Source organism: Hyperoodon ampullatus, assembly GCF_949752795.1.
Source record: "Hyperoodon ampullatus genome assembly, chromosome: 3".
Lineage (NCBI taxonomy): Eukaryota > Metazoa > Chordata > Mammalia > Artiodactyla > Ziphiidae > Hyperoodon > Hyperoodon ampullatus.
In genome coordinates this window covers 18,473,222-18,497,215 of record NC_136916.1, presented here as the reverse complement: position 1 = coordinate 18,497,215, position 23,994 = coordinate 18,473,222, and the positions used below count along the sequence as shown (strand labels likewise).

The 23,994-nt window shown below is 40.7% G+C and overlaps 1 protein-coding gene across 1 annotated transcript in view; it reads right to left on the bottom strand.

The window, feature by feature from the left end:
* The window catches only part of CREM (cAMP responsive element modulator), a 65,874-nt gene extending 42,145 nt beyond the window's left edge, over positions 1-23,729 (bottom strand). The window contains 4 exon segments of the mRNA XM_079699751.1: positions 5,535-5,658; positions 15,986-16,011; positions 16,014-16,082; positions 23,491-23,729. Coding sequence (XP_079555877.1) covers positions 5,535-5,658; positions 15,986-16,011; positions 16,014-16,031 — 168 coding nt within the window. The 5' untranslated portion in view covers positions 16,032-16,082; positions 23,491-23,729.
* Between the last annotated feature and the right edge of the window lie 265 nt (positions 23,730-23,994).

The following is a 23,994-nucleotide window of genomic DNA, read 5'->3' as shown; positions in this document are numbered from 1 at the left end:
ACCCTGAATTACCTTCAAGAATGAGTTACATTTCAAAGCAGTACATTTTCTTGAATTAGTTGACTAAGCAACAACAAAGATTTAGCATTTACTGAAAAAAATTCACTTCTATTTTTTTCCTCCTAACTTTTGTTAATTTTTAGAGCTAATTCTAAGTGAATACAAATATTATGTTCAAAAAATTTAAATTAGGGCAATTAAAAATAACCAGGGGAAGGAATACATAAAATTAAGGAGCAATAGAAAGTCAACAATAAAATGAAAAATTTTATTTCAAAATCTTAAGAGGAACTTTTTCTCTTTCAGTAAGAGCCCCTCAAGTCAGGGAATCAGCATATTGAGGTTTAAAAAACAAGATTCAATTAAACACTGAGCTTGGACTTCCCTGGTGGCGTAGTGGTTAAGAATCTGCCTGCCACTGCGGGGGACACAGGTTCAATCCCTGGTCCGGGGAGATTCCACACGCCGTGGAGCAACTAAGCCCGTGTGCCACAACTGCTAGGCCTGTGCTCTAGAGCCCACGAGCCGCAGCTACTGAGGCCGCGTGCCGCAACTACTGAAGCCCATGTGCCTAGAGCCCATGCTTAACAACAGAAGCCACCACAGTGAGAAGCCCGAGCACCGCAACAAAGAGTAGCCCCCCCGCACCAGAACTAGAGAAAGCCCGCGTGCAGCAATGAAGGTCCAATGCAGCCAGAAAAGAGCCAAGACAAAACACTGAACTTGAACTAGATGTACTCAGCCGACAGTAAGTATACCAAATCAACCTAACATGATACAGACCAACTTTAGTATACAAATATGATGTTGCTGACCAATTATCAATAGCAAATGTTGCTTGTATGTTGCTTGTTTTGTTTTCTGATAGCCATCCATATTCTTCCTGGTCCTACTTAGGACCAAGAAGATGGATTTTTGGCACAGCTGGCCAAAACAATGAGAAATGCCATTCCAATTTTCCACCAGTTTGAAACAGAAAACACACAAGTCATACACTGAAACCTATCCCTTGTTAAATCACTCCTACTCCAATCCCTCACTGCATGCCAGGCCTGCTTTCTTCTAAGACGCTTCTTTACGTACTGTTTGCATTTACAGCAGAGAGGATAAGAAAGGAGGTTAGCAGAGTATAATCTCTGAACAACATTCCCTAGTGGCTTCCTCTGCTCCACAGAGTCTCCTTGTTTCCAAAAATACAGAGGTTCTCGGAAAGGTTAAATTTTATATTAGAATTAACTCTCTCGAGGCACTACGCTGACCCTGATGATCTCGAGTTTCCTTCCAGCTCTATGACCCCTGTGATTCTGCTCCTTTCACCTTTCCTTCCTATCTTTGCTGAAACTTTGAGAACTGGCCATTTACAAAGTAGGGTTATTTATCTTTCCAACTCGAGGTGTCATACTCGGGCCACAGGCTGCATCAGCAGCTATAAGGCATGAAGCTCCAGATAGCACATCCTCTCCTGAGGCTCCATTTGGATTACCGCGCTCACCCTGAGTTTCATGGCAGCATTATCAATTCCCAAGAAACGTGGAACAAGAAAAGTTCAAGGTGCTACCACTGTTGCCTTCAGAGTAGATTACACATTTGTGAGATGAATGGGGAAATGTGAGCATGGAGTGCATATTATACCAAGGAATTATGCTCGATTTTATTAGGTATGATCATGACATTTGGTTATATAGGAAAATGTCCATAACCTCTTAAGAGCTGCATACCCAGAAGAAAGTAGGAATGACATGACGTGATGTCTGAGATGTGTAGAGCTGCTTAAAATTCTTCGACAAAAAGATAAAAAAGAAGATAAATGAAGCAAATGCTACCAAGTCTTAATAATTTTTAAGTTTCTACATATATATGCGGGAGAATTATTCTACTCTTGTATATGTTTGAAATCTTTCATCACAAAAGAAATGATAACTTCCCATTACCCATTTAAGGATTATATTATTTCCAAAGGCTGTAAGTATGATTTTAAAAACTACCTGTACATACAGTAATTTTGCTTTTCACCGTTTTAGCGTTGGGAAAGGGTTTCCTCCTGGCTTGGTTATATAAAATAGACTCTTCCATTTACCACCAAGAGTTTTTCCAGGGAGGAAGGGTGGGGAGGGGGGTAGAATCTAGTCTTATATATGTATCAACACATACACTTACCAGACAAGATTCCAGCTTCAATTAAAAAAAAAATCTACTTAAAAACTAAGTCAGGCCAGAAGAAATCCAAGTCACAGTACTCAACCTCGATGATCTGCCACTCCAGCCTCTAGCCCTTTGACACTGTCACCACATGACTTCTATTCACTATTGGATACAGTTAGAAGGGAAAGGCTCCACTGATATCTGGGAAGTTATAACACAGAAAAACTGAAAACTGAGAACTCCAGCCTCCCTCAGTCAGTCAGCAGAGCAGAGGTGTGAGGGCCAAGAGCAAGCTCAAGTTTTCAGATCTTCATAACTGGGACAATTTTCAGCGTTAACTTGATTAACAGAAGCTCTGGAAAGGCCAGGATACTCAAACTACCACTATCAAATGACCAGAGGCAAAGGATCAAACCCGCTGAACCTTCCGGTTACACCCTTTGTTCCGACACTACTTAATGATAATTAGACCATGTAAAAAGGAAAGTAACTGTTATAAATTCCTCTTTATACAAACCTGAACTTAAGTCTAAAACATCTGGGAATTCACAATCCTCTAGTTTAAATGAAGTAAGTGGCAAGTACATACAATGACATTGGGAATTATTCAGAAGAGTCAGTCACTTTTAGCATACATTATAGGCTTAATAAAATTTCAGTTTGATTTCCTAATCCTTCTATTATATAATATTGCATAATAATGAATACTCATAAATAAACAGCTTCAGGCATCACAAGAATCTAAATTAATAATTACGTTTAGAAAATTTTGACTGCTAAGAACTGTGTCCTAATTCTGCAAAATATCATGATCCATAGAGGATTTATGGCCCCATATCCATGGAGGATAACTCTTAGTTAACCAAAAGAATCAATGACTCAGCATACAGATTTCTTCTTAATCTCTTAACATTCCTAGTACGTGAAAGACAAAAACCATAATTTATTTTTTGATCAACTATTTTAAATATAGAGAAAACAGAATAACATAGCAGGTCTATGAACTTGCTATCCAGATTTAATGACTATCAACATTTGATATATTTGAGATTTTTAAGGAAGTAATAAATATTGTAAATGTAAACCACAGCCTTTTTCTAGTTCTGTGATTCAGGCTTCTCACAGGTCTCTATCCCCCACTTCTATTTTACTTAACACTCCCAGCTTTCTCACACCCCAGTTCTCACTCCTTTGTTTCACAGACCTATCTTTATCTATTATTTCACAGAAAAACTTCTTGAAGAATTTACACTTCCAATTTCCTCTCCCTCTTATTTATTCTCTAACCTACTAAAGCTCGGTTTCTGTTCACTGGACTCCTATTCAATTCCAAAACCTCATAAATCCAAGGTTATTTTATGGACTTCATATTACTTGACCTCTTTAGCAACTTCTGACTGAGGCTCACAGGGCTGGGTGTCACCCAGGCTGAAGGTCCTCAGAACTGCCAACTATCACTGTTAGACAATGGAGATCTGTTGTTTTGACTGTGCAGGCCCAGAAGGCCAGAGGAAACTGCATGTGTGGAGGACAGGAAACCAGTACCTAAAGGGAGAGAAGTGGCGGCAGAAGGAAGATTTGCTTTCAACTACCACCTCAGCAAAAGGGCAGAATTATAGACCAAGAATCATAGTTATAAAAACTCTAGAACACCTCAAATTCACCAAAAGATATATGTGCATTCTCTTCTATTTTCACAGACAAAAAGACTAAAGGATAAACACCAAAATGCTAACAGCAATTAAATTTCTGGATGTTAAGACTATAGTTAGCTTTAATTTTCTTCTAATAATACACATTTTGTCAATTCTGTACAATGAACATGCATTTTTTTTAATAAGAAAAAGGCTGCTTTCTTAAAAAATAACGAAGGTCTGAATGCCTGTTTTCCGGGGTAACAAAGAAGGGTGTTGCCATGGAGATGTAGCTCCACAAAGCACTTGTGAGGAGAAAACCCCAGGGAGCAAGTGGGTGTCGGGAACTTGAAAGAGGAAAGAAAAGCAGGCTGGGTGCGTGGGTGTCTTGGGAAAATAGAGGTCTCACAGGAGCCAGTCTGGCCGGAGACAACCCAGGAGGTGCCTGGAGCTCCAGAGGGCTTTCCAGGCAGCCATCCGGTCCTTTCTCTTCTCCCTTCAAGATACTGCAGGAGTCTCTCCACTGCTCGCACCCCACATCACCATGATGCCACTCAAATGGTGTCCACCCCTCCGCCCCCCGCCCCGCTCCCAGCTCGCGGACGTCCCCATCCAACCCGCACACAGTCGCTGGTGTCTTAAAACACGGTGAACATTGGAAAATGTCTCAGGAACATTTAGAACACAGGATGGTCCACACTCCCAAATGTTTACAACCCTCTGCTTACCCTGACCAGCTCAACTTCCCAGGCCAGACACGCGGCTCCACTTGGCCTCAACGCTGCAGCTCCCACCCCCATCCTCTGCCTTTGTACATTCTTCCCTGGCCTAGAATACGCTTCCCTCTCCTCCACCCGTCAACCTCTACTCACGCTTTGTGTCCCGCTCAAAAGTAAAATCCTCTACAAAGCACTCCTGGTCAACCAGCTGCTCCCCCTCTGCACGCCTCAATCATTCCTATGTAACATCTCACAGTACTTCTTTTCTTTTTTTTTACATTTTTATTGGAGTATAATTGCTTTACAATGTTGTGTAAGTTTCTGCTGTATAACAAAGTGAATCAACTCTATGTATACACATATCCCCATATCTCTTCCCTCTTGCATCTCCCTCCCACCCCACAATACTTCTTACACAGCGAGAATTACCCCTCAAACACCTCTACCCCACTAAACAGTGAGATGTCAAGGCCAGGAAATACATACCCCACACATCTAGAATAGTGCCTAGATACAGGAAGGATTCAGTAAGTATTTGATGAACTAAATAAATGTGATTGTTTTTACTACATATTTTTATAGATATCTAAAAATAAAGTTAAGAGCTGAAAAACAAACACTAACTCATATCGGTGGTCTCTAAATGAAACTAATTCAAAGTTTAAGACCTAACTAAAAAGAAAGTAAAGATTAAACCAAATATACACTGGACAAATGGCAAGATTTCTGCCATCTTTATAGCTAAGAATATAAAACTACTGAATAATTCAATGTGGAATTACTGACCTTCTCGAATAATAAATTGAGGATTACATACTATGGAGGGGGTTTTGTTTTTCCTTTACATAGTGTCTGTTACAATGCAAAAGTAATTCAAACACGTATCTTCTCTTCGAAGTCAAATCAGTAAGAATGGCTGATAACCGGGGAACAGGGGAAACTTAAGACCAAGTGCAAGAAAACAGAATCTGCACACAATTCTCATTCCCATACAGGCTAATTTTCATTGGTGCCTGCCTGTTGCCTACATTAAGTTTACCTGAGCTAAAGTGGGGATTGAATTTTGACCAGTCTGCTTCTGCATGCGAGCAGATTTGCTCTCTGCCACAGAATGTGGTATACTTCCATCCTGCTGAGAGTCAATTGTTTCCATGGTCACTTGTCTGGAAAGACAATAAAAAGGAAGAAGTATTAAGGCCCTATCTGAAATATCTGTTTTCACTTGGCTTTCTGATTGATATTCATTTCTATCATCCAACTGTACTACTTTATATTTTCAAGAAATAGACTCAGTGGCAGAGTCCTAACTCTCCAAACTTAAAGGCACCTTCTCTGCTCACTGGGTATGAACATTACCAAGGGAGCACTACAAAATGTTCCATGGAATTAGTTTATTTAAAAAATTTTTTAATCTTATAATAAAGCCTCCTTGATAATTATTTTAAGCCCTCTAGCATAAATTAGTGATAAAGTTAGGTTTTATATTTGACATGAAGTTTAAATATTCTATGACTCTCACGGCCTAATAAACCTGCTTTACATTATGATGTAATATGAAAGAACTTCCACATTGTCTAAATTAAATGTGTTACAATATAAAGATGTGTCTGCTTTGCCAGCACTAAGTAGTTTCTGATAAAAAAGCCTGTCAAATTGAATCACTCAGAGTTGACCACTTGTCCTGCAGCTCTCCCTTTACTTAAAGAGGAGAATCTAATTTTTGCAGGAAAAACTTATGCAATAATCTTTTTGCCTATAATTTCAATTTAAGTTAATGATTTCTATATAGACTCTTTCTAGATAGATGGTAAACCATATTATAATGTTACCCTACTACTAGAAAATATAAAATGCAAACAAAATAAGCAAAATCAAATTTTAAAAACTTATAGGAACTACTCCCTGCTATTGTACATCTTTTCAGTTGTCAATAATATAGTGTGTTCTTTTCACCTTAGTAGTCTAAATATATATCCAAAAAGTATGCAGGTAACTTAGAACTTTGAATTGACATGTCCAGATCTTTTTTCCCAGATTTAATTAGTAACAAGATCCTACAGATCCTTCATCTATTTAATACCTTCTTTTGTATTTCAACAAACATTACCTGAATCCAAGTCTTCTGTTCTCAAAGCTGTCTGCTGTAGTCTATACTACACCTAGAATTATTTCTCCCTATTCAGACATTTTAATACTTACAACTGAACATGACGATTTAGAGCAATTATAAAAATAAAAATCTAGAGTCTACTATGAAAAAATGTCTTTCCCTCAACATTCCCCAATTCCTTTATCTCTTTTCTTATTATTTCCCAGCATGGACTCTCCAATTCTAGGTAAGTAGAGGCCATCCCCCTGCAAAAACTGCCAATTCCTGCGGTTCTACTTTTGCTGTGAGCAGTTCCCAAAGAGAATACCTAGAACATTTAATTCTGCAAGATATGAAAAGGTATTATCTGAGAAAAGAGGGTAAGGGGGAAACGCTTAGTTAGAGTTTGAAATAGCCGGGATTAAAAGGGTTTCTTTTCTGCAGAACTTTCTCAGAAGCTTAAATATTTCAGTGTGACTTGAGAAGGGCGGAGGCTGCAGATCCAATAGGCAGCATTTTCCAAAAGCGTCTGACTCTCCTAGACCCTCTTCCCACAAAGCAAGTCCTATAGCAGAAGTGTTTGGGGAAGAACTTGAGAAATGTTGTCTTATGCTATTTCTTACACCATTATTAAAAGCTCTCTTTAGGGGATTCCCTGGTGGCGCAGTGGTTGAGAGTCCGCCTGCCGATGCAGGGGACACGGGTTCGTGCCCCGGTCCGGGAGGATCCCATATGCCACGGAGCGGCTGGGCCCGTGAGCCATGGCCGCTGAGCCTGCGCGTCCGGAGCCTGTGCTCCGCGACGGGAGAGGCCACAACAGTGAGAGGCCCGTGTACCGCAAAAAAAAAAAAAAAAGCTCTCTTTAGGCTCTGCTAAGAACTTGAGTCTCCACTCAAACACTACATGCTGAAAGGTCTTCCCCACTTCAGAAACATTCCTTTAGCACCATCTACAATACATGACAGGCCCTGAGAATACAAAAGTTAAGTCACAATCCTTGCCCTGAAGGAAATCATTCACCACTTGGGCCTTGGTTTCTCAAAGTATAGTCCTCGCACAACCTGTATCAGAATTAACAAATACACTTGTAAAGAAAAAAAAAGGCAGATTCCCAGACTCAACCCCAAATCTACTGATTCAAACTTTCTGAGGGGTCTAATGTTTTATAGCCAAGAGATTCTGATATATATTAAAATTTGAGAAAAACTTAGCTTATTGGTAAATTCTATCAGTTAGACCAGTAATGAACACTTCTTAAACTGTGTGAAGGATGTTATGTACGAAATGCTTTGGAAAACACAGGAAGGAATGTTGAAGTCGGCCTGAGGATGGGGCCATGTGAGTTGTATACTGAAGGATGAGAAGCATTTCACCAGGTAGAAAAGGATAGGAGGACCATGAGAGGAAGGAAAATACGGAGCATGTCTGGAAAATAGAGTAGCCGACTGCAGTAGGGAATGTGGTGAGGCGTGGGGGAGCCCTCGGGGGAGCCTATCTACATCTAGGGGGGAAGAGGCAGATCAGACAGGTGAAAGTATGGCCAGAAAGGCTGGGGGCATCCAGAGTAAGAACTGCTTTTAATACTCTGGAGAGAAGAAATGTCCACGTCACTCAGATGCTCCTTTACTCTAGGTCCTTCAGCATCTACACTGTACAACGTTTCAACTATTTGATATCTTAGAATTCAGTCAAGAACGAGACAATAACCAAGAGTTCCCTGTTCACAGGCAAAACAAATGGCCCAAAGTTCGTAAACTGAAACTTCTAAAATGAGGAGTACCTAGTTGGTACTCTAAACCCATTCAATTTAATTTTAAATACAATTCTCATTTATCTGGTTTCTAAACATACTGGATATAAGAAGTGACAGCTGGAAATAGCTGGTAAGAGGAGGAGAAAATATACAGAATATAATCAACAGGTCAAGAATTCCAAGTGTGACTGTGGGTGGGAATGTAAGTTGGTGCAGCCATTGTGAAAATGGCGTGGAGGGTCCTCAGAACACTCAAAAGAGAGCTGCCACATGACCCAGCAATCCCTCTACTGGGTGTATATCCAACCCCCCACACTAATTCGAAAAGACACATGCACCCCAGTGTTCACAGCAGCACTGTTTACAACTGCCAAGATATGGAAGCAACCTAAGTGTCCATCAACAGATGAGTGGATAAACAAGATGTGGTCTGTATACACAGGGGAATGCTACTCAGCCATAAAAAATGGAATTTTGCCATTTGCAGTAACGTGGATGGACTTGGAGGGTATTATGTTAAGTGAAATCAGTCAGACAGAGAAGGACAAATACTCCATGATATCACATATATGTGGAATCTAAAAAATACAACAAACTAGTGAATATAACAAAAAAGAAACAGACTCACAGATATATTGAACAAACTAGTGGTTACCAGTGGGAAGAGGGAAGGCGGAGGGACAGGACGGGGGGAGGGGATTAAGAGGTACAAACTATTAGGTATAAAATAAGCTACAATGATATACTGCACAACACAAGAAATATAGCCAATATTTTATAATAAGTAAAAATGGAGAACCTTTAAAGATTGTGAATCACTGTATTTGTACACCTGTAACTTATATAATATTGTACATCAACTATACTTTAATAAAATTTTTAAAAATTATTTTAAAAAAAAGGAATCCCAAATGTGTAGCAATTTGGGCCCATACAGAGTAAAGTCTCCTAGTTCTTTATATTCAGGAAATTGAAGAATTTATTAGTTAAAATTCAATAACTGATATTTACAATAACTATCCTGAGTCATTAAGAAAGAAAATAATTATACTTTGTATAATTTAAGGAAATAGGAGTATACATAATAGAATCTAGGAAGACTCCCACCAAAAAAAGCACTAATGCTTAAAAAGGTAAACCTGGGCTTCCCTGGTGGCACAGTGGTTGAGAGTCCGCCTGCCGATGCAGGGGACACGGGTTCGTGCCCCGGTCCGGGAAGATCCCACATGCCGCGGAGCGGCTGGGCCCGTGAGCTATGGCCGCTGAGCCTGTGCTCCGCAACGGGAGAGGCCACAACAGTGAGAGGCCCGCGTACCGCAAAAAAAAAAAAAAAAAAAGGTAAACCTAAGCTATTCAGAAGTTGTTTTCTGAGATACAATGAAAGACTTCATAAGTTATTAAACATTTCAAAATGTTTTACACATGAAAGTGTTTTATACACACTATTTCATGCACTCACGTTCACTGTTCCCTTTTTTTCCTGGGTATTCCCCAGAGTTCAATCCTTTACCCTTTTACTTTTTTCAGTCTACATACTATGGCTTCCTCAATCCTATATGCATTTGACTCCCAAATCTGTATTTGTGCTTCCCCCACCTAGTGAGCAACTTAACCTGGAGTTTTCACAGACACCTATCCCTTCCCTTATACTCCTTCTTTCAGTCAAGGGCATCACTATCCATTCAAGCTCCAAAGTTAGAATCTTGTGTCTGTATGTGAGTCAGTACCACACCAACTACCAAAAAACCCATATAGCTAAATACCAGCCAGATCAGGATGCCATGAGGCCCTGAGCCTCCTAGTGAAGAAAGGCAGAAATGGAAGGTTAGCAGCACCACCCTCCCCACCGCCCCCACCCCGTTCATCCTCCCTGCCACACTTGGCTTCATCCACTAACCTCCTATCCCAGCACTGGACCAAGCAGCTGCACTGCTCCTCCTCACAACTGCTACCGTCCACTCACACATCACAGTAAGGTCCCCTGTAAGCCATGACTAAACTGCAATGCCCCTTCACCTATGCCAGAATCATATCCATTAACATCTCACATTCTGGTTTCCCCAGCCACTGTCAAAGATACAAGCTCCTCCCACATTTCATTTTCACTCTCATAACCAGTGCTTCCTTTCCCCCCATAATACAGTTGCTCGCTCCTGTTCTCCTCCGAAGCCTTTGCAATGTGCTGTCTGGAACTCCCAAAGCCCCCCACACCCCGCCTCAAGAGGGCACTGTTTGTCTTCCCACACTGAATCAAGATCCCAATGTTGACCTGGCATCCTCACTGATCCCCACTATTTCCCAGCTGTGCTTCCTCTGCTCCTTCATAAAAACTCTTGTTCACGGAGCCTCAAGGTAATTGGGTGTACTATCCTATACTACTCATCCATATGATAATCATCAGCTTCTACTTTCAAGGATTGACACTGAAGACTTTGGCACCTGACTTAAAAAAGCTTTCCTCTACACCATTCTGTGTTATGTTCCACCCTCAGAACAAAGGACCCATCCCTCACCCTGATGCCTCGGTTTAATGACTTCCTTCCCTCCCCTACAGCCTTCTACCTGAGGGGCTGGACGTACACTGGACCTTGTCAGTGTCCAAAACTGCTCCACCTCTGAAATAATTAATTCTGACATCCACTCTAACAATATCCTATCCTCCCAGCTCACACCCACCCTCAATTACTCCCATCACGCCTGTATTTCCACCACACTGATCTCTAGACCACTACTTTCTCCCTTTCGATCAGCCTCCTCCTTTCTTCACATCCCGTCCTACTCAGCTTAGAATCCATAGTTTCTCATTTTAACTGTTGTTTCCCAATACCCTAAATTCCCTTGTCCCTTTTCCTTCTGTTTTATCTGCTTAGTAAATACCAATCTCAGATAAAACCTATTCTGTCTCCTCTATGCCTGCACCAATGAACAATACTGAACAAAATTTAAAAAGAGAATATTATTAAGGCTACTGAATCCAGTTTTCAACCTCAAATAAGCAGCAATCTTACTGCTTCCTTGGAAGCTTACTCTCCCATTCTCTGCTACTGTTTCAATTCTCCCTCTTCTCAAATCCCTGAGCTCACCTACTATCACATTCCACATGAGACCTTGCCTCCTGCTTCACATGAGAACCCCCTCAACTTCCTGCCACCAAATCAACAAATCCACTTATATCTACACCTGCATTTTCCCTTGCTTCCAACTCCCCAGACTTAAATTCCTGTCTGTCCTTAGGATCCCTCTTCATTAGGCTATGGGGGCATTACACTAACAATTACCCTCTGCCCTCCCCAATGGCTTCCTCCTGCCAAGATTTAAGCTTGTTCAAGTCTCCCCAACCATACACACACACACACACACACACACACAACCACTGAATGAGAAGTCATTCTCTAGCTGCTCTCTCAAACCTCTCTTCTTCCTCTCACTGCTAAGCTACTTTAAAGAACTGCCAACACTATCTCCATTTCTTCACCTCCCACCTACTCCCAGACAACCCCTAACTGGCTTCTGCCTCACGAAGACTTCTCTAGTAAGGGTAATCTAACTCAGTCACTGAATCCAATGTTCATTTTAAGTCCTATCTTGTCTGTTCCCTCAGCAGCACTCAAAACTGCTGACATCTCCCTTCTTGGGACTCTACCTTGAGGTCACAATACTGATTTTCTGCTCTCATCCGATTCTCTGACCATTTCTCCATAAGCTCCTTTGCCAATTCCTTCTCCTACTCGGTGTTAACCTTCAACACTGCATTCTTCAGGACTCTGGTTAGCTTTCTGGCCTCACTCTCAAATCTCTCCCTGTGTAATATCATCCTTCAAGCACCAGCTGTAAGCTTATGACTCTCAAATCTAGATCTCTGGCCCAGAGGTCTCTCTTGAATTCCAGAATCATACAGCCAAGTGCCTATTTAACACCTCCAAATAGATGTCCTGCAGGTACCTCAAACTCAATGGGTCCAAAACTAACTCCTTTTCTTCCTCCACAAACATGTTCCTTCTCTGAGTTTCGTACCTCAGGAAATGGGGCCCCACCTTCAATCCATCTGCTCCAGTGGAAACCTGAGTGTCGTCCTGAAACCCTCTCCCTTCCACTCCCTACAGCGTCACCACCAGGTGGGATGATTCTACCTTCTAAAGAACAATTCAGTCCTCTTCTCTGCCACCACTGTCCTGCCAACACTTATCTTTCTGAAACTTATTTCTGCTTAAACCTCTTCAGGAGCTTCCTATTGACTACAGGATAAAACTCAAACTTCTCACAATAATCCTAACTACAACTACCATTTGTCGAGTGCTTACCATGTGGTAAATGCCTACTAGTTTTCATTCTTAACAACTTTATAAGGGCAATATAGCTAGTTCTGCTTTTAGAGGTGAGGAAAAGGAGACATAAAGAGGTTAAGAATCTGATTTTACCACAAAGGTACTGAGTGGCAAAGCCAGGTTTCGAACTAAGGTCTTTTTCCAAAGTTCATATTCTCAATTACCAAACCAAACTGCCATTCAATTTCTTTCACAGTGTGACCTCATTTTATCTTTACAGCCTCATCTCCAGTCACCCCATTCCTTCCCACACGCTGCATTCCAGCCTCTTTATGAGCCATCTTTTGGTCAAATACACATCTTATTCCCCCAGTTCTAAGCTTTTATATCTGCTCTTCCCCGTTCCTGGGATGCCCTTCACTCCTTCTCTGTCCAACAGGCGCATTTCTACTCGTTCTGCAAAGCCTGGCTCAAGGACACCATCTTTCAAAGCCTATTCTAATAGCCTTGGGCACAAATACTCTGTTCTGAGTTCCCAAAGCATCTTGTGCAATCCCCTCCATTTCAGCACTTATCTAGCATATACCACATCTGTCCACAAAGTACTAGCACAGTGTGTGCAACAGAGACCACATCTTAGATTTCAATGGATTCCCAGTGCCTAGTACAGAATCTACCATAATCATTAAATAAGCCAATTAATCAACTATTCTGGAAGACTATGCAACTGTTAGGTGTTACTAAAATGATAAAAATAAGGTTCAGAGAGATTAAGTGACTTTCTACAGAGCACATAACAGACGGCATGACAGAGGGTGAACAAGAGGTCTTGTGACTGTGACCTCAGGGGTCCTTCCACAGCCAGTGCCCTGAGCAGTAGTCCCGTTTAGACACATTAAAAAATGCTGTGCTTTTCAGTATGCTGCAACTGTTGTCACAATCTTCATTCAGACATGCTTTGTCTTTCCCACTAGGATGTAGAGACTCTAATCTTATCCCATTTTATTCTCCTGGAGTGCCTCGTACAGTGCCCAGTACATGTCATTCAGTAAAAGTTTGATACTAAATCAATTTATTTGAAGGTAAAAATCATCTACAGAAGAGTAAGGTCAGCACTACCAATTTACACACCCTGTCATTTTCAACTAAGTTCATTCTGCTGATCTATATCCAACTGTTCTCCAGTACCACCGCCTAAACCCACTAAAAACCAACCCAGGCCAGGACTCAGGGCCGAAGATTCAATTAACACTTAAGTGCTCAACATGGGTCAAGCACTGTACTGGGTATTTTCAAACACTAACTCAGCAGGAAATACGGGACCCAGACCTCAGCTGGAAATGATGTACATCAACACTAACATCTGTAATTCAGCCTCAGTAGTCCTGATGGAATTTATTTTAAAAGTGTAAGAGAAAGATCCATTTTAATCTTGCATTGTTCACTTACATACTTTATAGTGAAAATTAAAGAGGTGTACATACAATATTTCCCCCCAAATCTCACTTTTTGTAACAAATTTTAATCATAGTTATACTAGTATTAATAGAGTAATCTATAAATTAATTATGTAATATTTTAATCTTAAACAAATCCAAATTAGACAGAAAAAGACCAAATAGGAAATATAAATTACAGAATATTTATTTATTTATTTATTTATTTTTTTGCGGTACGCGGGCCTCTCCCGTTGCGGAGCAGAGGCTCCGGACGCGCAGGCCCAGCAGCCATGGCTCACGGGCCCAGCCGCTCCGTGGCATGTGGGATCTTCCCGGACCGGGGCACGAACCCATGTCCCCTGCATCGGCAGGCGGACTCTCAACAACTGCACCACCAGGGAAGCCCAAATTACAGAATATTTAAAAATAAAAACATATGAGATAAAACAATAAAAAAAACTAAAACAAATTAAAAAGTCCATTAAGCACCATAAGCTAACAGTAAGCAAAATACTGGCAAACATTCAGTTCCACAATTCTAAAGAACAGATAAGGATTTGCTAAAATGGGCATATTTAAATTTATAAATGATTCATGGAAGTAGCAACATTCTTTTCTTATGAAAGCTAAATATTTCTTCTGAAATCTTTTTTATATTATTGGCAAACCATTTTCTTCTTCAACAGAAAAGTAAATGTTATCCCAATATTTTCTGAATATATTGGGATTCAGTTCAATAAATGTTAATATAACTAATGTTTTAAAAGAATAGGATCCATCCAGTAGCACAAGTTTCAAAGACTTCCAGGGTGAACTACTTTTAGGGGTTGGGGGTAGAATTGTATTTGTTTGCTTACTCTGTTATTTTCTAGGCCTTTAGTAGAACATCTATGTCATACTGCAAAAACTCCCGAAAATACTGAACTACAACAAACAGTACAGTACTGTCTGTATATGATTTGTATAATATACATTCAAGAAATGAATACAAAGGAATATATCTGTAAAAATGATATTTACAATTATAGAAATATTGAGCTAATTAATGACCAAAGTTATTTCGGTATACCTATGTTTCAAGAACACACAAGATATTTAAATAGGAGAAAAAACCAGAAGAAAAAGGAAAAACATTTTAAAGAAATGCTATCATAAGTACCCAGGAAAGTGTTCGTAAAAGATAGGAACAAAGAAGAGAAAAGGAATACAGACCAAAAATATCTAAATGAAAAATAAGACAAAGGCAGTTTCCTAATTATAATTAAAGTGTACAATGAACTAATAACTTCTAAAATCTTACTTAGTTGTATCCAATTTGCAAAGACAAATTACACTGCAGAGTGACTATATTTACCCTTGTAAAAATTTTCACCTCTTTTAAAAATAGGATCCAGCAGCAAAAGGAAAAATTATTAAAGTTGTTTCTATTATCTATTTTTAAATAGTTTTACCAAAACTGTCAAAGAAAATTCATTTTCTTTTTGACGCTAGACCCAATTGATGAACCAGAATGTCTCTGAAAGTAACTAAAAGAAAACCTGAAAAATAATATTTGGATTTCTGTAAAACGCTTGGTAGAGACTTCCTTTTGTTTTACAACTTCAGGTACAAATGTAAGCAGAAAAACGAAAACTCTGTCCACATCCTTAAGTACAATCTCCTTTCTGACTGGAAAGGCCAGTGCTTAGAATGAGCTGCCCGTGAATGTCCACCTATCCTCTGCATTGCCTCACACAGCACATGGTGGAAGAGAAACTCCCTAATTGAGTAGCTGAGCAATTTGGGTACATATTATTATATTTTTCATTATAATGTGTATATATACATATACACATACACATATATATGTATGGTACATATACACCATTAATTTATCCATCATTTTAACTTTAAGCTCTCTAAGTAGAACTTTAAAAAGAATAGAAAAATAATATATCCACCTACCTTAGATTTGTTTTAATATATTTTTTTTCCTGCCACATTTGCTCATTAAGACATTTGTAGTCAATGCTTTGTTCCTTCGTTTTCTTCTTTATTTATCCTGCAGTAAAATTATAATGTCGAGTTGGCAGATCATAAGATTTTATTTAAAAAAAATTAAAATCTCTCAAAACGACACCAGAATACCCCAATTTCCATAAAACAACAAAAAAAACCAGCATAGAAAGGTGAAAACAACTCCGTATTTTTTTCAAACTTACTTCTATTCAATTTCCTTATCTTCTTAGGAAAAAATTCAAAAAAAATTAAATCATGTGCTACTTATCATTTTCCACTGAAGAGAGTGCAGTGCTGCCTAAATCACTTCACACACACTACAAATTGCTCATAAGTATCAGCTCTATTTTAAAATAATAATCACTTAATAAACTGAATGAATCTATCATTTTCTCAAATTTCATTCCACTGAAACAAATTTGTCAACTATTTTTCATTTACCGTAACTTCAAAACTGGGTTTTGTCAAAGAATTTTAACTGCAAACAAAATAGTAACCGTTCCTTTAAAATCTCCTCTGATAGCCTTTAATCCATTAAAAAAGCTGTTTTAGACAGTCTAGCAATTAAACCCCATTTTTTTTTTTACTAATATCTCTTTAAAATGCACATTTGACATGCTGAATGAAGTAAAGGTGGCAAAGAAAAAGACAAAAGGAGAGCAGTGAGCCCTCAATTTGTTTTAGATTTGAAAGGACCAACACCCGCATCCCTAAGTTCCTTCCAGGCGTCTATGCCAGCAACAGAGGTGCTTGGCAACAAACATGCTATTTCCGGGGTTCCCTCCTAAGTGGTCCCTCTAAAATGATGTCACACCATCCCACCCTATTTGGAAACTGAGTCAGCAGGCAGGTGTGCTGCAACTTACTACGGGCACCAGGACAATGGTTACTGTTACCACCTGCCCCCACCCGACCATAGGGACAATGAGGAAAGGTAAGGCACTCGAACCGGGCAACCGACAACATGAACAAGAAACAAGGCTGGTGACATTCCTTCAGATTAAACCTTATTCTGTATTATATGACACCGGCATTTTACGTGGGGACATCTTATCTTCCATAACAACTGTGTAACCATGAGGGCAGGGGCTACTGATTTATTAAACAGTGATTGGCACCCAAGATACCCCAGCCTTTGTGCTTGGCACCAAGACACAGATAACAAGATGTCCCTGATCTCCAGCAGCTTGGGTTCTAATGAGGGAGACAGATGTTTAAACAAGGAATAATGATAATATCATCTGAATGATAATGATGAGCACGGCACCATATAAGAAGAGAGAAGTAACTCCCAATTTCTCCTGGAAATACCATATTCTTTGGTTTAATTTCTGAGTAAGTAATACATTATGATTCAGAACTCAAGAAGTAGAAAAAGGTATTTGGTGAAGTCTGGGAACAGCCACCCATTTCCTCTTCCCAGAGGCTGTCAGCATCGAAGACAGTCTCAGCTTCCTGCCACCCTGTCACAAGATATCGAGAGCAAATGACTAGCCTCACAACAGAATAATGACCATCAGATAAACCTGATCCTGACTCAGGCTCATCTGAGAATTATTTCATTCCAACTACTAAGAAGTCATCACTGATTGATCGCCTGCTTGCCAAATCTTCAAGAATGATCTTTAGTCCCTATCCTCCTTAACATGCCTACAGCATTTCCCACTCCCCAAATTTCGCCCTCCTTGAACTCTTCAGGACACCACGTTCATGTTTCCCTTCCAAGTTATCCAGTCCTTAGCCTTAGTCTCCTCTGGCCCACTCTTTAAGTACTGGTATTCCCAGGCTTCCAGTCACAAACACCTCCACACTCTCCCCCTAGGCTGCCTCATCCCCCCTTGATGTGTCTCAAATCTCACCTCCAGCCTGGACCTCTCTCTCCTGAGCTCTAGCCTGTATGTATCTGCCTATTTGACATCTCTTAACAGTTTCTTCAGAGATCCTCAAGTCTAATATGTTTAAAACTAACCTCAACTCCCTTGCTCTGCATCTCACCTCTTGCTGTACTTTTATCTCGACTGGGGAGTGACATCACCATCGGCTCAGCCACCCTATCCAGGAGTCCTCTCTCTTCATTCCCCACTTCCCTTGTCCCCAATTCCTGAGGTGGCAACACAGTCTACTGGTCGTAGCATAGCAGTGTGCGATATAAACAGCGTGGCACTGGAGGTTGATCTGGGTGTTAACTTGAGTTCTACCCCTTATTAGCTATAGTTTTTGCAAGAAAGGCAAAATAAAGACCCCACTGCAATTAGCACGGTCAAAACAAAAAGAAAAGAACGTGGAATAAAGGGAAGTACACCTCTAATGGAAGCAGGAAGAGAAAGAACACAGAAAAGTATAATCTGTTTCTTGAGTTCTGGATGAAGAAAGGTTTTAGCTCTTTGGGAAAGTAGAAGATCCTCAGAGGTTAACTATGATTTAAGTAGCAACAGCAAGTAAGGTTTGAAAGAAAGTAGGAGAAGAATATGAAGCTTATATTGTAAGGCTGGTCCTCCCCAACCAAGTCAATTAAGAAACTGGGAAAAGGCAGGCTAGCTAGGAGAGAGAAGTACAGTTGACCCTTGAACAACACAGGTTTGAAACAGTATGGGTCCACTTATATGCGAATTCTTTTCAATAAATATATTGGAGGGAATTCCCTGGTAGTCCAGTGGTAAAGCATCCACCTTCCAATGCAGGAGACACGAGTTCAATCCCTGGTCAGGGAACTAAGATCCCACGTGTCATTGGGGACAACTAAGCCCACACACCACAACTAGAGAGAGAAAACCCACATGCCCCAACTAGAGAGAAGCCCACACACCACAACAATAGATCCAGCACAACTCAACAAAGGTCCTGCGTGCTGCAACTAAGACCCGATGCACCAAAAATAAATAAAAACAAACAAATAAATAAATAAAAATAAATATATTGGAAAATTTTTTGGAGATTTGCAATAAGTTGAAAAACTCACAGATGAAACTCATAGCCTATAATTATTGAAAAAAGAAAAAGGTATGTCATGAAAGTGTAAAATATATGTAGTTACTAGTCTATCCTTACACAGGCATAAGGTGATATTTAATATAAAATAATGTGTTAGTTTTCTTACTGTTTTATAAGTTTGCTTTCAAAGAACTACATTACTGTACAGTATTCCTCTCTCTCATAATTGGAGGAACTGCAAATCAGCTATCATCACAGGTAAGTGTTTTTTTAAAAAAAAGTAACAATGTTTCCAATACTGTATTATGAATATGACTGTAATACTGTATGCCATAAATTTCTACAATGATTCATTCATTAGTGTTTGGGCTAGGCTACCGTGAAGCAATCATATCAATTACACTAGGCAATCATATTGCTGCTTCTTCACTATTAATGTATGAATCGTTATACCTATAAATAAATACAGATTTCTTTTTCACATTATCTTTTCATTTTTGATGTCAAGTGTCAGTAATACATATTACATCTGCAGTGTTTTGTATCATATGACAATACTGATGTAGGTACAGACAAATGATTCATCTCATAAACTTATGGTATTGATAAATACAGTACAGTACTGTAAATGTATTTCTCTTCCTTATGATTTTCTTTTCTCTCACTTACTTTACTGTGAGAATACAGTATATAATACATATAACATACAAAACATGTTTTAACTGACTGTTTACATTATTGGTAAGGTTTCTGGTCAATAGCAGGCTATTAGTAGTTAAGTTTTGGGGGAGTCAAAAGTTATACAGGGATATTCAACTGAGCAGTCGGTGCCCCTAACTCCCACGTTGCTCAAGAGTCAACTGTAATTACAAAAAGCCACGTATGTGAAGCTGACAGGGATGCGCCTATGGTTATTATGCATTTTAAGGGAAGGAGATGAGTACAGGAAAAACAAAGCAATACAGTAGTAACAGGAAATTATGCCACTTTCAAAGTTTTGTAATCTTTGTGAAGTAAAGTTAGAATAACTTTCAAATAACCATTTTTACACTTTTGTGTAAAAACAGAAGTGGCCAGGAACAGTTCTTCTAAATAATTATTTGAAACACTTGTAAATACTGTCTTTACTATTTTGAATATGAATCATACAGAAAATCAGGCAGCGTTCTAATACAGATTCAAGGCCACTCCAGTTTAACTGCTTCAGATACCCATTAGTATTTAAAAAGAAATCTAAACTCTTTACTAAAATCACCAGAGGATTAACTATTCAAGCATCTCTTTTCGGTTCATTCCCCACCTAGTGCCTGCTTTCGTCTATTTCAGTCAATGAACAGCAGAATCCGCTGCTAAGGAGGAAATGAAAAATGAAATTCAAATAGTCATGGCCTACCTCCACCTCTCCAAGCACACCCCGCCAGGCTGAGCCCCCGCCCCATTTCATGAAGGGAAACATAACTTTCAATCTATTGGGGAAGTTATTTGCTTGGCTAATCATTGTAGGGCTTTTCTTTCAACAGAACACTCCATTACCGCACTTTAAGTACATTTCAAAACATTTATTTACACATAAAGTACAACTGCATCGACTACTAACTAGCAAATCTGGGAAAGAGTATATAAGACACAGGAATTAGCTAAGGTTCACAGAAACCAATTTCAACGTTATAATAGTTACCTAGGTTGGTCCTATCTTGTGTATATGAACAAAACTAGTACCTAAGTGTAGAAACATGCCTAAATAAGTTCAATTTAACTCCTCCCATCAATTTTAAGAGGTGCAAAAGCATCCCAAGTGTCTTTATGCGTGATAGATAGTTGTCCCAATTCCAGAGCTGGAAGCTTTCATCATAATCAATGCTAGGATATAAATTCCTAAGCATTTCTAGGCAAAAAAATAATATTTGTGCTACCAATGCAAAAAAAAGAGGCTGTTTGAGAATATGAACAAAACTCTATGACATTTGACATTCTGAGTTAGGATGGTCTAATTTTAAATCTGCTGAGTTAAAAAAACAAAAACAAAAACTTCACTAAGATAACCTTGAAGAAACTGAGTTTGTTTTCTGGAATTCTCAAAAGTAAACAATGTCAGAATCACATGAACCCCACTGTTAAAATTTCACAGGGTTTCATTTTGACATTTGATTGGTCTGGTTGTACTTTTCTGTTCAGAAAGTATGCATGAAGATGCTTCCCATTTGGGGAGAACTGAGAGACTTCAAAAGAGCCTCACAAAAAGTTGCTAGTAAGGTTTTCTTGGAGGCAAGCATCCTTCTTCACCAGTGAGAGAGTTATTTAAACAGTCCTAAATAACCTACTAGCTCATGCCTTCCCTCAAAATTGTTTCACATATACCTTGCCAGTAATTTCCCATAACACTCCTGGGAAGGTCAGTCAAGATTTGCAAACTAGATATTTTTTTAAATTGCTATAACTGTATTATACCAATAAGACTTGGCTTGTCTTCATGAGTAATATTAAGATAAATCCCAGCTAATGTCATCCTTAGGTTTTCCTCTTCATTCTCCCTTATTGGCTACTGGATATCCTACAGCATCATTAAAAGAAAACCCATGAATGAGAGATTTACTTTTAAGAACAGGGCACACTTTATTGTGTGATTCCCATGGTAAAAAGTATTTTAAATACCCTGTGCTCTTTAAAATGAAATTAACAAAATGATTTTAAATGTTTACTTCTACATATGTATAATGGATGAGAAACACTTTCCTTGAAATCTATACTTTTACAATGTATATACTTGTACTGATAATATTGAAATTGTATTCAATACACACACTGCTATTATCAAAGGTGACTTTTATATATGTCGACATCTGTTCAATAAAGTAGAAATACTTAACAGAATTCAAAGACATTTCAGGCTTATTTCCTTAATGACCAATACTGATTGCATGTCAAAACATCAATGGTTCAATGGTTAAGTGTTTGCATTGTTCAGTTTTATGTTTAAAAGTCTACCTAAATGGGACTAAACATTTAAGCACTTTCCAATAGACTACCCACTTCAACAATAAACCTGAGTTACTTTTCTGGCCGAATATTAACCTGTAGAGAACACCAGGTTGGGGAAAACAGGATCAGAAATATACGTCTATACTGGTAAAGATTCAGTCAGGATTCCTTACGTATGTTAACAACCTGAAACTCTTCCTTACTTTTCATGAAATGTGCATAATTTTAAACATGATTTCATATTTTAATCATGCAGTGATTTGCCCCAATAGGAAACTAGAGTAGTCTATGGAGTCTGGAGTTTGTTAAACTCACCCAATTTCAGTAAACTGCTGGGACAATGTGAAAACAAAAAGACTAAAGAGCTCCTTTGTGTTTACACATTTAATAAAAATTTATTCATACATTCTTATAAAATGTGTACACAAAACATCCGTGTAATTACAACTTCACACTCACCAAAGCGACTCCAGGTTGAACAGCCAGTCACTGGGCAAGCATTTGCTTACACTGAACTATTCACAGATGCACCAAGAATGTTTGTGTCATTACCAACATTTAACGTGACAATGCTTTCAGTGTTTACTCATCCAGGATCAAATCCATTGAAAAGCTGCGTTTGGATCAATAAGCAGCTTTTTAAACATCAGTATCTTAATACTTAGCATAAGTTGGCCAAAACACATTGTTTGCAATTTGACTTTCTTTGGGGGAAAAAAAGTTCCTTTAAGTTCAAAGTTTCAAAGACTACGACTTTGAAGGGAAAGCAGCTTGTTATCCAAAAGTAGGATCGAGACTAGGAGAAAAACATGGTACCCACAGGGAAAAAACTAGAGAACACGAATTATTCATGTAATCTAACACAATCTTCACACTGGACCTCTAGCCCTGCGCATCTCGGTTTGTGTTTGTTTCCAGGGAGAGCGGCTGCACTCCCAGCAGCCCGGCGAATTAGGCAGGAAAGGTAAAGTTGTTCGGAAGCCGCTCCGGTGAGCCGCCCGGTTACAGAGCCTCCAGTGCGGACCGAGGCTGGTCCCGCGGGTCAGCATCGCTCTGACCCTGGCCAGCCGGCCGCCCCTTCCCGAGCCACGCAGGGAGCGTGAAGAGGCTCACACTCGGGACCGTGTCCGGGTCCCGGCGGGGACCGCGGGGAAGACGTCCGAGGACGCGCGTCCCTCTCAGTTCGCGCTCCGGCTCCGGGGGCCTTGCCGGGCTGGCTGGTCCCGGCGCAAAGGGAACGCGGGGCACAAGGGCGGCGCGCCTTCCAGCAGCGCCGCGGCAGCGCCCCGCTCGCTCGGTCTCGGGCCGCGAGGACCGGGAGGCGGCGGCTCTGACGAGCGACGAGAGAGGACGGAGCCACGTCGCCTGCCTGTCCGGCGGCCTCTGCTCCCTCGGAGCCGGAGAGGTGGCCCCTCGGAAAGCGCCCGTCGGGTGCGCGGGGCAAACAGCGGGAACGGCCGGGGCTAACCGCTCCGCCCTGCCCCCGCTCCGGCGCCCCCGCCTCAGGCTCCGCCAGCCCTGCCGGCCGGCGCGCCACTTACCCAACGCGAAGCGATTTACGTAGTGGGCCTCGTCACTGCTTACGGACGCAAGGAGGTGGGACGACGAGCCCCACCGGGACCGGCGCCGGCCCACGTCGCCCCACGTCAGCACTGATGCGGCCACCGCGGCCTACCCGCCGAGCGCGACCCAACGCGGCGTCGCAGCCGCCCGCCCGCGTCCTCGAGTCCGCCCGCCCGCCGGCCCAGCTACGCGCCGCACCTGCCCCTGCCCGTGGAACGCCGCGTGAATCCACGCTCGAACCCCGCCCCCTACCGGCCGCCGGGGGCAGTGCGGCGCCGACAATCCAACAATTGAATGGAACGGGGCGGGAGAGGGGGGTTGAGGGGCGGAGCTGAGGGTGGACTGGGGGCGGGGTCTGAGGTGGGGGAGGAGGAGATCGGGGCCCGAGGATGGAGAGGAGGAGCGTGGCTGGGGGCGGGGCCTGAGTGTGGGGGGCGAGAAGGAGTTGGGTCTGAGAACGGGGGAGGAGGGCCCAGGGGCGA